The sequence below is a fragment of the Hipposideros armiger genome, unplaced genomic scaffold (genome assembly GCF_001890085.2).
Source record: "Hipposideros armiger isolate ML-2016 unplaced genomic scaffold, ASM189008v1 scaffold_903, whole genome shotgun sequence".
NCBI classification, from domain to species: domain Eukaryota; kingdom Metazoa; phylum Chordata; class Mammalia; order Chiroptera; family Hipposideridae; genus Hipposideros; species Hipposideros armiger.
Window position 1 is genome coordinate 379,043 of NW_017732253.1, and position 16,787 is coordinate 395,829.

A 16,787-nucleotide genomic window follows, 5' to 3' on the forward strand; every position below is an offset into this window, starting at 1 on the left:
GATAAAGTGTCATAGTTATTGTAGTTTTATATATTTCTTAACTGATCTACATGGATAAAATTGTGCTGTTGTATTTAATAGGTCCCTATCATTTCTGCGTGTGTCACTGAAGACGTTTTTGAGTGTTAAGCTCCAACTCCATTTTCTTATCACTCTGTGATTTGAGATTTTGCAGAGTGCAAGTATTTTTAGGAATGCATATGTCGCATTATAACAGAATAGACTATATTGAAATTTATCAGCGATGACTTTTTAAGTATCAAAGCTTCAAGTTTCTTCTTCAGTGATTCATGCTAGTTTGTAAATTAGGTTAAATACATTAGCTCACATTGTTTCAATTATAATCCTTTGGGTGAAATTTACTATAACTTTAAACAGTGTTAATATAGACAGTAATGACCAGGTCTGAAAAACACTATCCAATTTAATTTAGTTTCCTTATTTTTTCTGTTTAGAAAGCTCTGAAAAATTCTATCTAAATCAATTTGCATATGAATGTTTTCACCACTACATCTGATCTGTAATATTTACCCAGTTGTTAACATTAACAAACAGTGTATTTTCCACAGCAACTTTTGTGAGGCTTCTTGATCGACGGTAAAAAGAGAAAAAAAAAGAACCCATGGATAGTCACAATTATCTAGGTCAGATAGTTTTATCTAAACTTACTGACTTACTTAATCAAATAATACAACCTGATAAATTTTTCCCTAAAGAAAAGCTCTGGCTAGAAATAGTACATAATAAGCGGGCACAACACCTCTCTTTGGAACCTCTGCAATTCCCAAACTAAAACATGTACATAAAAATTCAAATGATGGTATCTAAATCACAGCATTATCCTGGAGGAGCTTTGTAGTAAAAGGAAAAAAGTTAATGTGACCTAGAGATTAGAAATACCTACTAATATTTTAAGGAATCTAGGTCATCATGAGCAAGAAATACCATCCCATTTACTTTCTGAAGAATATCAAGATATTCTACATTATCAAATAGATGTGCATTTTCATTTGCTTTCACAAAATCTACTGTACTAATTGGAAAGTGAAAATGTGGTTAAATGGGTTTCTATGGTTCTTGCCTATGGAGAAAAGAAATGTGTTTACACATGGCAAACCTTAACAAGTATTTCAGGTATATTAGTGGAAAAAACAATCACTACAGAGAAGAAAAGAGGAAAGAGACTTCAAGCACAGTATTCAATCAAATTTCTTGACGTTAACAGAGTAAAGTAACTCTTTGGGGGAATACTTTGTTTTGCCTCTCCCTTTAGCACCCCATGCCTAAACAAATGGGTCACAGGTCACTTACCTCTTGAAGGACAATATTCCCCAGCTGTGCTCTCAAGATTTGGAAATGCTAAGTCATTCCCAAGAGTCAGTCAGTCCCTCTCTCTCCCTCTCTCTCTCTCTCTCTCTCTCTCTCTCTCTCTCTCTCTCTCTCTCTCACCATTCTTTCTCAATCTTCAACCATTCTTACCATGTGGACTGCCCCTTTTTATTTCCCAGAAGCTATAAGCTATAGTGGAAAGACACTTGTATATCTTAGAGCAAATTAAGGATCATTTGTTACCAAGGATTTCCAAGAAAAAAATATTTCCTTCAGCAAAAGCAGAAAGCAAAACTCCTTGGCAGCCACACGCCAGCCATCCCTCACTTGGGCCTTACTTGTTTTCGTTGCTTGCATCATAACGAGGCATTGGGTCCAAGTCATTCCCATTCACGTCACAACTGGCCAGAGCATCCTATGGCCACAGAGGAGACAGCAAGAGAAAGGAGACAGCCAGTCATTAATTAGCCATTAATCTGAAGGCTCATGCATTCTTAAACACATTTCTGCAAGAGAGTAATTAGATTAAATAATACATTCATGGTTCAGTGTTATCAGGATGCCTTGTTCAGTAATAATCAGTGTTGTATTTTTTTCCCTCTTCACAGACCAAACAAGTGCCCGGTCCATTCTTGCCAACACTTTTGCTCTTAGACCAAGAACTGGCCCTTCACCAAATGTCTTCAAATATGACCTCAATTACCAACTTTTCTGTGAAGTACTCCTGGACTACCACCTAGAAGCAAAGTGATTTATGCTCCATGGATTCTGCCTCTATCTTCATTTCTTTTTCTTTATTCTTTTTATTTGTGCTTCCAGGAACTCTCCTAGGTCTTGGGTATTGGATGGGGTGAGTCACAGGACAAAGTTCCACATGGAGTCAATGGGAAGAGACTTACAATATAGAATGAAGCAATAAAGAGACACATACTTTTACATAGTAATGAGGGCTATGAGGAACATAAGAACAGGGTAAAGTTATAAGTAGCCATATGGGCGGTGGCCTTTTCAGACTGGGCAGTCAGGCACAAGCTCGTGGAAGAGGTGGCACTTGAGAATTGTAGTCCTCTCTGGTTGTAACTTTCTAAAACCAAGGAAAAATGACATTTGAAGGAAGAAATACTTTGAAATCCTAACAGTGGGTTGGAACATTAGAGAAATGCGTGTATGATTTTGCTCTCCCCTTCCTTTCTCTAGTTTACAAATTTTCTGTGAGATGCTTACATATTTTTATTTTAATTATGAATAATAACTTTATTAAAAAGAGGAAGAACTGCTGGTTTAAGAGATGCCAGACTCCCTTTGGGCATAGCATGGCTCACACCCTGGGAGAGACTTTTCTGCCATTCACACTAGCCTGGAGCAGAGGTAGGTGTCAGAGACTGGAAACATTTTTATTCTGTTGAAAATTTTGGTCCCTCAGCACCTGTCAGACAATATTGGAGTTAGGTGAACTCAGGGATCATTTCAGAAAAGAAAAGGGCTTTCTGCAAAACGTTTCAGTCCTAGGTGCTTCCTTCTACTTCTAAATTAACAGCCCTCAGTAGTGTTAACTTAATCTTGGGCCAACTTGGGATAGTTGTTCTCCCAGGCCTTCCTCTCCTGTCAGCCCCAGGTGCCTATGTTTGCCTAACTAAACACTGGGAGTTTGTATAGGCCATGACATTTCAGGAAAGGTAACCCCTGCTGAAGGCACTCCCTAAAAACTACTATTTCTGCTTCACAAGTATCTCCCGCCAAGAAATGCTAGTTTGCAGCTGAGGGCATCTAGGTTCATCTGAAGCCATGAACTTTCTGCCTCCTGTTGGGTAGCAACCCCTATCACCTAACGACAAGTCAAGAGTGGAAATGCTGGCAGAGAGCTTGGCTGGAATCGCCTTGCTGTTCTACGTGCATTTGTTTTCCTTTCTGTGTCTGGCCCCCATGTATATGCTCCCTGGCAGGCTCCCCAGGTGACTGCTGGCGTTCCTTGACTGGGGCCTGCATCACTCAAATCTGTCACATTGCCTCCTCTTCTCTATCTTCATTTCTTGAGTGTGCAAATTCCTTATCAAAACTCAAAGATTTTTTAAGACAAAAATCATTCACAAAAAGTTGGCAGGTCAATTAAAAGTCAGTATTAGAAATGTATTGTATCAGATATGTTATGATCTCTATTAGGCAATATCTGTCTGGTTTCAGATGTTTAAACTGGTATAAAAAAAGGCTACAATTCAAACTTTTTATTAATACCCAATGGCCTAATCAAAATAACAAACAATGCTCTGTTATATGTCAAGGTTTCAAAGTGAGGCAAAAATATCTCTGAAACTAAATTTATTATCACTATTTTTAGTTTGTAATTTATAATTTAATAATAAACTAAGTTTATTATTAGATAGAACTAATTTGGGATGTTTTGAATTTTCTGATGCTTTATGATAATACCTGTTTTCAGTTTTAGTGAAAGTAATTGCAATCTTTGTTTTCTATCTTTATCAAAGGATCTTCTTTCTGAAAATAATTTATGGTACATACAGTGAGACGTTTAGGGGGGATTAAGCAAAACACACATTATATATAAAAATGGTAAGTCCCCGTTTCTTTTACAAAGGGGACCATGTAGCCCCACTTAGTGGCCATTAAAGCATGGCATGTAGCTAGTGTAACTTACTAACTTTACTTGTAAGAAAACAGAGGCCCCACATAGGTTAAGTAACCTGGGAAATGAACTGTCTGTGGAACCAAGACTTGGACCCCAGGCCGTCTGAGTCCCCATCCAATGTGCTTTTCTCTACTCTTCACAGCTCTGACATTAGGAGAACTGAGAGGGCACCAGTACTGCTAATTACACAGATAAACTCTGGAATTTTCTTTCAAGGGGCATAATAAAATGGAAAAAAGAAAGAATGCAATTACAATTAGGTTAAACCTATTTGTATTTAATCAAATACATTCCTATGCAGTGGGAGCAGGAACACACCATAAAAACCACATTGTACATGACAAGAAAGACTTCTTTGCTAGGAGACAGTCAGGGTTCTATGTAGGATCTGGGTTAACTCATTTTAATCTTCAGGCCTCAGTTTCTAACCTATCAGATGAGGAGACTGAAGTGAAATTCTGTTTTAGCCCTAAAATCCTGTGCTGTGAGAAGACAAAAGTTTATCTGAGTGTGCTTGGAGGCAGGGTGAGGGCAACCACTCAAATGCTCTGCTCAAATAAGAACTAAATGAATGTGCGTTTCTTCTCTCTTTTTTTTTAACCTTAAAGAAAATCATCTAATTTAGGAGAAACTGTTACAATATTTTATTGTAAAAAAAATAATCTGTGAAGTTTCTTGGCTGAATTTTTAAAACAAAAAGGGTAATAGAATACTGAGCAGAAAAGTTGTTGAAGTTGACGAAAGTGTAAGGTGACACTGGGTGTTCTTATGTGAAGGAAGGTTTTCATAGGTCAGAAATATGGGTGACTGGGGGAGGCAGTGGTAGTTTTGGAAGTGTCAAGGAAGTGGATTTGGAAGTGTTGTATTTGCAAAGATAAAATGGAGTCTTTTCAGGTATGAGCAACAAAAGGAAAACTAATTCAAGAGATATTAACGGTCATAAAATAAGTGAGACTGAGCAAATGAGAAAGAAACACTGGAGAGAGTATATGGCAATTTCTACATCAATGGTTTCATGAGGAAGCACAAGTCCGGAAAAGCGGTGGACACTGAGAAACACACACAGTGATTCGCACTGAGCAGAGAAACCAAGCCTTCCCATGCCATATCCTCCCTGAGTGAGTCTAAGACAACCTCCCTCAGGGCCACCGCTGTGTCCACCATTTACTAAGGAGTAAACAGGGGAGAGAGGCAGCATGCATGCTAGGATGGCAAGTCCTCTGAGCTGATGTGCAGAGGTTGGAACCTATGGGCCGGGCCCATCTCAGAATTCTCTGCCAGCTCAGGGCACAGCAGGACACGCTGGGCTTGCTGAAGTCATTCCCCTAATGACCATGAACTGGAACATAGAAGAGAAAGATCTGAGGAGATGTAGTCCTCCCAGTTATAGCCCAGGAGTCCCCGTGGGGGCTCTTCCATACACACGAGGTAATGCTTCCCACCCTGGCCCATGACTTTCCTCAAGGATCAATATGAGTCCTGTCAAGGGAAGTGGACTTCACCATTAGTTAGAGCTGCTTGTATTTTCAAAGATATGAGAGGAAACTTGTCAGCTGATAGAAAATCACCAGTGTGAACAGGAACTTTTTTCAATGCCAACATGAAGGAAAACTTACACAGCCAGAATTTTGTAATGCAAAGGAATCATGAAGGAAGAGACAGAGAGTGGTTGGTAAAAGGGATTGAAGTTTAAGCGGGTGTGTAGTGATTTGAGGGTCCCTTGGTGGAAACAGTTGTCAACAGAAAACAGGTTAGAGGAGGAGTCAGGAGACAGGGTGTGAGTGGGAGCTGCCAGGAGTCTCTGCTGAGCCCTGACCGGAATCAGAGAGCTATTGTTGGCTGATAAGAAGAAGTCACTGCACACTCTTTAGTAACAAAAGAAATATTTTAGGAAGAACATCATGGTATCAGGCTACATGAATTTGGAGCAGACAGAGAATGGCACATTGGGAGATAATTACAGAACTTTTCACCAAACTTAGGGAGGAGAAGTTGATGGAAGGGATAATTCTAAAGAGTAGAAGCCAAGAGAGGTCTTTGACACATTTCCAGGCAGTGAGGATCACGTTGGTAGAGCAGACTGGAGACCCCTGGGGCAAAAACCAACCCCCGTGTTTGGGACAGGCTACTTCCTGCCCCACCCACCCTGCAGTGGGCATAAAGTATCATGACCATAGTTTTCAACGAAATTACTGAGTTTCAGCATTTTCACTTGTTCTGTGACCTTGGACTCACCTTATGTTCTGAGTCTTGGAATTGTGGTTCCTTCGTAAGAAAAAGAATTCACTGATTCCTAAGGACTAATGGGATGCTAATCATTAGTGTCCTTTAAAAAAGGAGAGGCAGAGACAAAAAGAGACCAGCAGAATAACTTGAGAAAAGTTCTAAATACAGTTTTCTCCATGAAAGAAACAAGAGTGCTGCCTAGCTGTGTGGATGAGATGTTGAGAAGAGCAGTTACTACCCGTAGCAGGTGGCGTTGGTGGGGGGGTTTCTGCTACCTTATCATCTGCTTTTTGTCATCAGAACATCAAAGGCACTTGAAAGTTGAAAGCATTATCTCTTGCTTCCTGTACTGAGAGTGCATCTCTTACAAGACGGGAGCAATATATAGAGATATTGTATCTGTTTGCTGCATTTTTCAGTAGTTTCCCCCTTTTTCGATAATCCTACCATGACTTCCCTGCATCCAAGGAGGGAAGGTGTTCTGACCACAGCAAACACTCACATAGTTTTGCATCAGATCTGGATGGGTTCTCTCAATGCCATCGTCCAGGATGGTGACCACAATGTTCTTTCCCGTGTAGCCTCTCTTCCAGGCTCCTTCAATGTTCATGTCTGATTGACAGGGATGTGTGTTGTCACTGCAGTGCTAAAGAAGGAAGAGGGAGAATTGGACATTGCAGATTACCAAACAGTGAGGAGATGGGAGAATTACCTACTTATTAAGATAATGCATTAAAAATTAACAGAAATTTGATGGCTTGCTTATTAAAGTAGAAGCATGGATCTCTAGCATGATACCAGGGGAAGGTAGAAGGTAAATATGGGAAGGCAAGTGAAAGAGAAATTTTTTTTGCCAACTCTGACCTGTTCTGATGTCACTGATCCTTTGGGGAAACATAATAAAATAAAGTATATTTCAACAGCAGAGTAATGGATGTATCATTTTATTATTAGCATGTGTTAATGATACACAAAATGGCATTGTAACATTCCATTTCTATGTCCATACTAGGTAACTTAAGAGCATATACTTTATAATTTCTTAACCAGACACCTAGAAGCCAATTCTGCTACCAATGATGACTAACTCAGGCAGCTTTTGTGCAGTGTCACCAGGGGTGTGCGACTGTGAGAAATCCGTGGACAAGAAAAAATAAGCTTTTTCAATCTCCTTTCAACAAAGTAACAATGGCTGTCATTACCACAGTTTGTAGGGAGTAGACACTCATTCTGTACTACTTTGAGAAGGGAAAGAAGAATAGTGCAAAGTCCAGAAAGGCGACATGCACAGGGAAATGTGTATGAGGGCTTCAAGGGGTGGGCTGAAGGAACAGCGAACCTTAGTTCATTATGTGTTGTAATTTCATTCCACCATGGCTACAACATACAAACATATCGAGAAATGAATTAATGAGCAGCTCTTCTTGATATAACATGCTAGCATTCATCCAACCCACACAATTATTCCTTCAAACTCCATCTCTGAAATACTTCTCTGAGCAGTGTTATTGTCAGCTTCTTCAGACTCAGTAGAGGGACAAAAAGAAAGAGAGGTACTGTAACATAATGCAGCAACACAAGCCACCCAGGTCTTTCACCATTCACTATTTTCTTCCTGCTTTGTCATAGTTCAGCACTGCAGGACACAAGCTTTGCATGCTGTAAGCATAATGGAGACCCGACTGCCATTGATTCATGGAACACATACTTTATCGAGCACCTGCTACATGCTGGGTATGCGGTGAGCAGGCAGATGAGGTCCCTGTCCCAATGACCCATCTAAAGGGGAGACACAGACAATAAGCAAACAAGCAAGACCACTCAGAGCACTCCTTATGTTTTAAAAGAATTAAAGAGGGTGATGGGATGGTGAGTGCTGAGGGGTCTGAGTATACCACTTTAGGTGGGATGGTCAGAAAAAGACTCCAGTCTCTGAGAAAGTGAAACGTGAGCTGAGACGTGACTGATGAGAAACAGCTCGTCTGCCCAAGGACCTAGAGACTGGTGTCTTGGTAGAGGGCACGGCAAATGCAGTCACTTTCACGTGGGAAAGAGAAAGAAGGTGGGCATTCCTGAAGCCTAGTGAACGAGGGAGAGAATGGCATGGAAGGCAGCAAATTAGAAGGGAAAGCGAGGTCAGGTCGACCAGGACTTTGTAGCCACGAATTGGCTTTCATCTGAAGTACAACCTAAATGGAAGCTCATCTCTTTCCAAACTTCATCCCTCAAAATCAAATGCTAACTAGTGGCAGATACCTCTGATGCCCCCCTGACATAAATTTAATAATTTAGACTCCAAATGAGACTTCCGTTTGTTGAATGTTACAAACACACTTTAGTAGTTTCAAGGATTCATTCTAACAAAGGATGTACCCCATTTTTCACCACAGATAATATTAATTTGATAGAAAACAGGGGCTGATCTATTTGATAAACATTTGCATCTTTTTCTCACCTTCTTGACTTCTAGCACTTGAGGCCCTGCACACATACACTCTCCTACTACACTGACCCAAATTCCACTCTCCTCCCCTCTCCCCAGTGTTCCGGGCACAGCTCAGGACCTACCTCCTCCCACAAAGTCTCCTCATGTTCTTCAGCCCACTCGTCTCTCTCATCCCCTTCCCTGAACTTAGAGACTTAGAGTCAGTCTCTCTGTATCTCTCTCTCTCTCTCTCTCTCTCTCTCTCTCTCTCTCTCCTACACAATCTAATCCATAAGCCACTGAATTTTTCTAAACTGCTTTGACTATTGAATTTTGTGTGTAAATTTTGTCTTCTTGATTGTAAGCCCTTAGAAGACTATGCATTAAACCAAGAAGGATTTAAACTAACTAGGATTTCAGTAAATATTGGCTGATTGATTACAGGCTAGAAATGGGGTTATTATATCTTCAACTTTATTTCCAAGTTCACAACTGTCATTATGCTTACTGCTGCAACCTCATCAGAGATATCTGGCCAGTTAATGCTTGGTTAACGATCACAAAAGAAATAGCACAGATTTCCAAAATGCCTACGTTTTTATGAAGCCTCATTCTAGCCAAGACTTTGGGCCTCTCCTTCCTCACCAAGTACTTTAATTTAACACAAAGCAACCTTGACACGTTTCCATTTCATTTTTTCTGTTTCCAAACCTGCTCTGGCAACCTGTGGTATGGTTTGTGACATGAACTAATGTTAATGTGGCCAAGAGGTGGGCCAGAGGAAGGAAATGCACAGGAAATGGGTAACCCACAAATGGGATAACCGTCCTGGAGTGGAGAGATGCTGCCTGAAATTGTAATTATGAAAATTGAAGAAAACCAGCCATCTATGGAAAACATGTGTGTTAAAAGTGGAGCAATTAGGTTTTTTTCTCCCACCTCTGCTTTTGTTGAACCTGACTTTACTATTAAATATTTTTGTGCCACTTTTTTTTTCTTTACATCGCCAGCATATTGGTAGAAGGGGAAAATATCTAACTGATACTTTCACTTTGATAATCTAATATGAGGAGTATCTAAAAGGTCAAAAGGGAAAAAAAGATACTTAGAACCTGAGGTGTTTCTTGCAAATAAGTAATAAAGTACTGTGATCAGTGCATTCAAGTGATAAGGTGGATAAGAGTCTAGAGACGTAATTTTTCCTTATTGCATTTATTGTAACATGTCTTTTAGGAAATTACCAAGTTTCTATTTGAAAAGTTTCAATGACAGGGAGCACACGTATTTACTAAATAGCCAATGATGTGTTGGTAAACCAGTTATTTTTTAAAAATTCCTTATTTATAGTGTTCGCTAATTTCCATGGTGTAAATATTCACATGGCCAATTTTAAACTATCACGCTCACAAAATTCCTGAATGTGTAACAATAAGTTTTCATGAGCTGTTAGAAGGCAGATACAGCATACCACTGGAAAGAGCTCACTCCATTGTTAGACTTGCTATATCCACTGCTGATGAAGTCATCCCCTCCAATGGGTCTGACATCTGCTCTTCAGTACTTGGGAACTTCTGGGAAGTGTCTAGGCTTAGTTATTCCCTTCACAGATTCAGACAATACTTTTAGTTCCTCTTGCATTTATTTAGAGAAGATCTTTCTTTAATCTTGCTTTTTCAAGGCTACCTAAAGACATTGGACTTTGAATTTTCATGAGGCCATAAGCTGATGGGCTCTCCTTGGGAAACAAATAGAGACTCTGTGACTCTAAAACTGAAGATGCCTTCATAGTATTTTGAGACTCTAAACTAAGCTAGGGAAGTTTAAGACATTTACTATTACATATATGGGTCAATTTGAGGGGCTTCTTGTCTTTTGTTATCACACATGCAAAAAAAAAAAAAAAAGGTATCTCTGGCCAAAATAGATCCAATGTTAAATTATTCAAAGATGATTATTCAATTTGTGGATTTTCCAGAAAGTCTAAAGAAGCCCAGTATGTTTCATCAACACCAAACTCAGCATAGCAGCTAAGGACACTATCTAGGAGAATCAGGCAGAGGAAAGGTTAAAATCCACCTCTCCTACTTTCAAGCTGTATGACTGTCAAGTTACCTAAAGTCTTAAAAGCTGATCTGTGATTTGACTGCAGAGAACGGCTATAAAATTAAAGAAGACAAAGTACATAAGAAATGAGTGTTGTTATTATGATCATGTTGTTGTTGATAAGAGCACATTCCTGGGCGGCATCTATGTTCCTAACAGTTTACAGAAGAAGACCTTGGGTTTTTTTGTTTTGTTTTGTTTTGTTTTTTAAAAAAAGGCGAGAGCGATTACTGCAAAATAATGAGATGATCATTTTCTTCATTCTCTGGAGAGGCTGGTTGGTTAGGCAAATGTGAAAGGGCAAGTTTATAAGGATAGCTGTTAGAAGGCGGATCCGCATACCACATTTTTCACATTTGGGGCTGGGGGCTGGAAACTGGGGATGGGGTATAGAGGGAGGGAGAACAGCATCCAATTATTTTCTGGTACACTGGTTAAATGGCCTTCTATGAATCACCATGTTTTACTCTACCCATTTATAGCAGCATTCCAACTCTGCTAGAATCATGGTTCACATCTACTATAATTTTGACAGAGGATCATTTCTCATTTACAAAATTTTAAGAAAAGAAACATCAGAAAACAGCAGATGTTAGGTAAAGAAAGTCTTGGAGTACAAGCCTATACAGAGGAAATGAGGATAAATCCACTTCCTAACATACTATTCAAAATTGAGGATGAAGAAACTGAGGCAGTATAGTCAACTGATCTTTAACAAAGGAGCAAAGACAATACAATGAACCAATGATAGTATTTTTAACAAATGGTGCTTGAACAACTGGACATTCATATGCAAAAAAACCCCAAAACCAAAACAAAAACAAAATGCAATCTAGACAACAACTTCACATCCTTCACAAACATTACCTCAAAATGGACCATAGACTCAAATGTAAAATGCAAAACTAAAACTCTTGGAAGATAACATAGGAGAAAACCTAGATGACCCTGGGTATGATGACTCTTTAGATACAATAACAAAGGCATACTCCGTGGAAGAAATAATTGAAAAGTTTGATTTCATTAAAAAAAAATGATTGCCTGTGAAAGACAATGTCAAGAGAATGAGAATACAAGCCATGGACTAAGAGAAAACATTGGAAAAGACACATCTGATGAAGAACTGTTATCTAAAATATACAAAGAACTCTCAAATTCAAGAAAACAAACAACTTGATTAAAAAATCAGCCAAAGAATTTAATAGACACCTCACCAAAGGAGATATACAGATGGCAAATAAGCCATGAAAAGATGTTCCACATCATATGTTATTAGAGAAATGCAAATTAAAACAACAATAAGATACCATGACACACCTACAGAAATGCCCCAAGTCCAGAACACTGACACTACCAAATGCTGGCAAGGATGTAGAGCAACAGGAACTCATTTAAAATGGTACAGTCACCTTGGAAGACAGTTTGGTGATTTCTTACAAAATTAAATATATTCTTACCATATGATTCAGCAATTGCACCCTTTGGCATTTACCCAAATGAGCTGAAATTTTATGTCCACACAAAAACCTGCACATGGATGTTTATAGCCGCTTTATTCATAACTGCCAAAACTTGAAAGCAAGCAAGATGTTTTCAGTAGGTGAATAGATAAATAAACTGTGGTACATTCAGACAATGGAATATTATTCCACACTAAAAAGAAATAAGCTATCAAGCCATGAAAAGACATAAAGGAAACATAAATACATATTATTAAGTGAATGAAGCCAATCTGAAAAGGCTATGTACTGTGTGATTCCAACTATATGATATTCGGGAAAAAGGCAAAACTATGGAGACTAAAAAGATCAGTGGTTGCCAGGGATTGGAGATGGGGGGGATGGAAAGGCAGAGCACAGAGGATTTTTAGGGCAGTGAAAACACTTTGTATGACACTATAATGATAGATATATGTCATTATATGTTTGCCCAAACCCATAGAACGTACAACACCAAGGTAAACTATGGACTTTGGGTGTATGTTGTGTTAATATAGGTCCATCAACTGTAATAAAAGTACCATTCTAATGGGAGATACTGATAATAGGAGTGATTACGTGTGGGTGGGGGCTGGAGGTAGATGGAAAAATCTCTGTACCTTCCTCTCAATTTTTCTTTGAAACTAAAACTTCTCTAAAAAATAAAATCTTTAAAAAATAAAAAAAGGAATTGAAGGAGAGCAGCCAAATGATGACTGGATGCTCTATGGATACAGGTTAAGTGAACAACATTTCTTATTTAATTTTGTGAACCTCTTTGAATCTTTCCAAAGCTGACACATCTTGAATTAGAGACTTTCAGTCCAAAAAATACTCATTTAATGAAGCCAAAAACAATAAGCCAACAAACAAATCTTGTCTCCTTTAAGGAATTTCTACATGTCTTATCTTAGTGTTTGGAGAACTGATTTCAGTTATCTCACTGCCTTGCTGCTAAAAGATCTCTAAAACATATTGGACATTTCTTAGACACTAAGACCAATTTTTACATGTATAGCCCATGGCACCTGCTAGGGTTCACACCATTCTCAAATACCTCAGGTCCAAACACTGAGCCAGGTTTTGGAAATCTAGGTCCAAAACCACTGCATTTCTTCAATTTTCACCCTACCTTGCAGTTCAAGCCATCGACCCTGATTCACTACTTTTCACCTTTCCAACCCAACTTTCACTTCCAATCTGTTCCACTTTCATTAAAAAAAAATTGTTATCAAGAGCTGGCCATGACATTCTCCCTAAGCACAAGTCCTCAAAGTCTAGGCTGTGTGACAGACAAGGAATTTTACAAAAACACATGTTAAGTATTACAACAGGGGTTTCAGGGTACTGTGAGAACATGGAACCTAGTCAGATGGAAGTGTGAGAAGGTTAAGAGCATGTCCTAGAGAAAAATGACATTTAAATTGAGCCCCCAAATATGAGGCGACAGTCCAAAGGGCAAGCAGAGGATGAACAGGACGTGTTTATTTTGGGTAAGGGCATAGAATAATCAAAGAGACAGGAGTGTTAAACGAACTGAAACTCAGTATAGCTGGTGGGTACAAGAAGAGCAGCGGTGGGGATGAGAAAAAATGGAAAGAAATGAGGCTGGAGAGGAAAGTACAGGCAAGACTATAAATTGTTCTTTTATACCTTTTTCTTTTTTTTTAAGTTTGAGCTTTCTCATAATTCAATGTAAAATCATTTAAGGGTTTGAAGATAGAGATTGACATGGTTTGGTTGTCTAAAATCCATCTCACACTTGAATTTCAAAGAAAAAAACTTGATCACCCCCTCTGCCTCCTATAAAGTTGCACATGTCCAGGGTTCTGTCTCCCCTATGCCAGTATATGGCATCTATGGTGCCCCTACAAACATCCATCAGCAAATCCTTCAAAACAGCTCTTGACCCTGACCTCTTCTCACTATCTTCAGGGATACACACTGATTCAAGCTCTTATCATATCTTACTCCTCTATAGTTTATTCTCCATACAGCAGTCAAAATGATCATTGTAAACTATGTCAGACTTATTCTTAATAAGTATTCCCAATAAATCCCCAACCTCCAATGACTTGTTTCCTCACACTTTCAATAATATCCCACGTCTGTTTCATGGTCTATAAAGTGCTTCATGATGTGACTGGGAAGCCGTCTCCCTGACCTCTTGACCTATCCCTTTCTTCCTTACTCATTCTATTCCACTACACTGTCCTCGTCCATCCAAACCCACTGCCGTCTCAAGGCCTTGCTACTTGCTATTCTCTCACTGTAGAATGTTCCTCAGATATCCACATGGCCCCTTCTTTTATGGTCAAATACCACCTCCTAAGAAAGCCTTTCCCTAATCAATCTATCTAAGATAGTATTCTGGGTCACTTAACTCTGTACCCTTAACTCTGATATTTTTCCATGGCACACATAACTACTATATTACATATCAACTTGTCTCTTCATTATATGTCTCTCACACTGGCTTGTAAATCCCACGAAGGCAGTCGCTTCATTTTACTTCTGTATCCACAGTGTCTAACATGTAACAGAAGTTCAATAATTATATGCCAATTGAATGAACAGATTGAGGTATAAAACGTCACTCTGGGTCCTATAGAACATGAAGGAAAGCATGGAGACCAATTAATTGCGAGACAGCTCAAGTGATCAAGAGATGACAATGGTCTAGGTTAGTAGGAACAGTAGAAACTACAGTATTTGATACATAGCAGGCATTCTAAATATTTGTTGTTAATGACAATAAGTCAGTACGGTATGAGACGGTGGTGGGGGAGTGTATCAAGAATGATAAAACATCTGACTTGGACTACATAGGAAATGGTAGGATCACTTACTGAGAAAAGAAACACAGGAAGAAGAGAAAATGTGGTTAGAGAATGAATATATTGAGTTCAGTTTTAGAAATATGGAAGTTGAAATAACATCCAAATAGGAATAGCCTGTAGCAATTGGATCTGTGGATCTAAAGCTTCTTTCTGCACAGGTTCACAACTGACTTCTTCCTAAAATTTTGGCATCATGCTATTTCCCATCTCAAATCTTTCTGATGTCTATAAAGTGCTAACACTGGGTCTCCAAGCTGCTCCACAATTTGGCAATGAACCTACATAGTCTGGTGTCACTTGCTGCCTCAAAGTTTAAAACAATTCCTAAGGACAGCAACATAATGTGTAAGTTCGATGGTCTAAGCACAATTCAGGGTCACTATTAGATGCGGCTAATAGCAAAAATGGGCACAATTCTCCTCCATTCCCTGTACCTACAGCACTTTTGCAATCACTCCCATCAAGCAATGAAGTTACTTCTTCACCCTTGGACTCTGGGCTAGGTTGACTTGCTTTGAACAAAAAGAATGTAGTGGAAGTGATAGTGGCCCAGTTCCAAGCCTTCCAAACCCTTTCTCTGGTAATCCTTCCTGGTTGCTCTGTGAATGAGCCAAGGCAGTCTACTAAAAGATGAGAGGCCACATAGAACAGATATATAAGCTGTCCCAGCTAAAACCATGCTCTATTAGCTAGTGCCCAGCTGACCCAGCACGACTCATAGATGCATGAGTGAGCCCACATGAAAATAGAGGACTGTCAACTGAGCTCAGCCCTGACTGCAGACATGCAGAGTCATAAATCTAATAAACAGCTGTTGTTTCAAGCCACAAGTTCTTGGGGGTGGTTTGTTATATAGCAAAAGCTAACGGAAAAGAGTATCAGTCTGAGGGAAGTAAGCCAAACTAGTAGGAGAAAATCGGTGTGTTAAGTTGAAGCAGCTTATTTAGAAGAGAAGAGCTAGCTGTATATTTGGGGAGGAAGAGCAGTGAGCACACAAAAATGTATCAAATATATGATTCTAAAGCACATTCCAAGATCCCTATGCATTCATTCAAACATTCCCTTCACAGGAAGCTCGGTGTCCTTCCGTGTATCTCATCCAGCACTCATATCAGCAAACTCTAATTATACTATATGGGTTTTATCTTCCAAATGAAATTACAAGCAACTTGCGGCAATGGAGTTTGAATTATGCATTTTTATAATCTCTAGAGTTCACAGTAAAAATACTCAATAATTCGTGAATTGATATTTGTGTTAGAGAGAAGGCAGAAGTAAATTCTGAGATAAAATGCAGGAAGAGATCGTTTACATAATTAAAACATGTAATGTAGGTAATAGAAAAGGTTCAAATAAGATCTAGAAATCTCTGTCTTCTGCACATTGGCTCATAACAGAGTATCTGCCTGTTCAACTTTGCCAATGAAAAGGTTCAAGAAATAACAATGAAAATGTGTGGGAGTCGAAACCTTCACAAGGAATTATGTAAGAAGAGAAGAAGACATTCATTTGGGTCTGCTGATTATCCTAATGTGCCACTGATAATGTTCAATAAATACTCTTGGCAGAATAAGTTAGAAGAAATGCAACATAGTGACAGGTGAGCTATTATCTTCTCACAGACATGGTAGAAAAATTCTCCTGGCTGGAGAGGAGTTCAAGGGCACAGGTCTGCTTCCTTTGGAACAACATAGGGCATGATGGAAGTGAACACTACTCAACTCTTCTCTGATTTTGGCCAA

At 39.1% G+C, this 16,787-nt stretch overlaps 1 protein-coding gene across 1 annotated transcript in view; it reads right to left on the bottom strand.

The window, feature by feature from the left end:
• The window catches only part of PCSK5 (proprotein convertase subtilisin/kexin type 5), a 451,676-nt gene that overhangs the window by 313,262 nt on the left and 121,627 nt on the right, over nt 1-16,787 (bottom strand). The window contains exons 4-5 of the mRNA XM_019630362.1: nt 6,702-6,845; nt 1,668-1,744 (exon numbers count right to left, since the gene is read on the bottom strand). Coding sequence (XP_019485907.1) covers nt 1,668-1,744; nt 6,702-6,845 — 221 coding nt within the window. The remainder of the gene's footprint in view (nt 1-1,667; nt 1,745-6,701; nt 6,846-16,787) is intronic.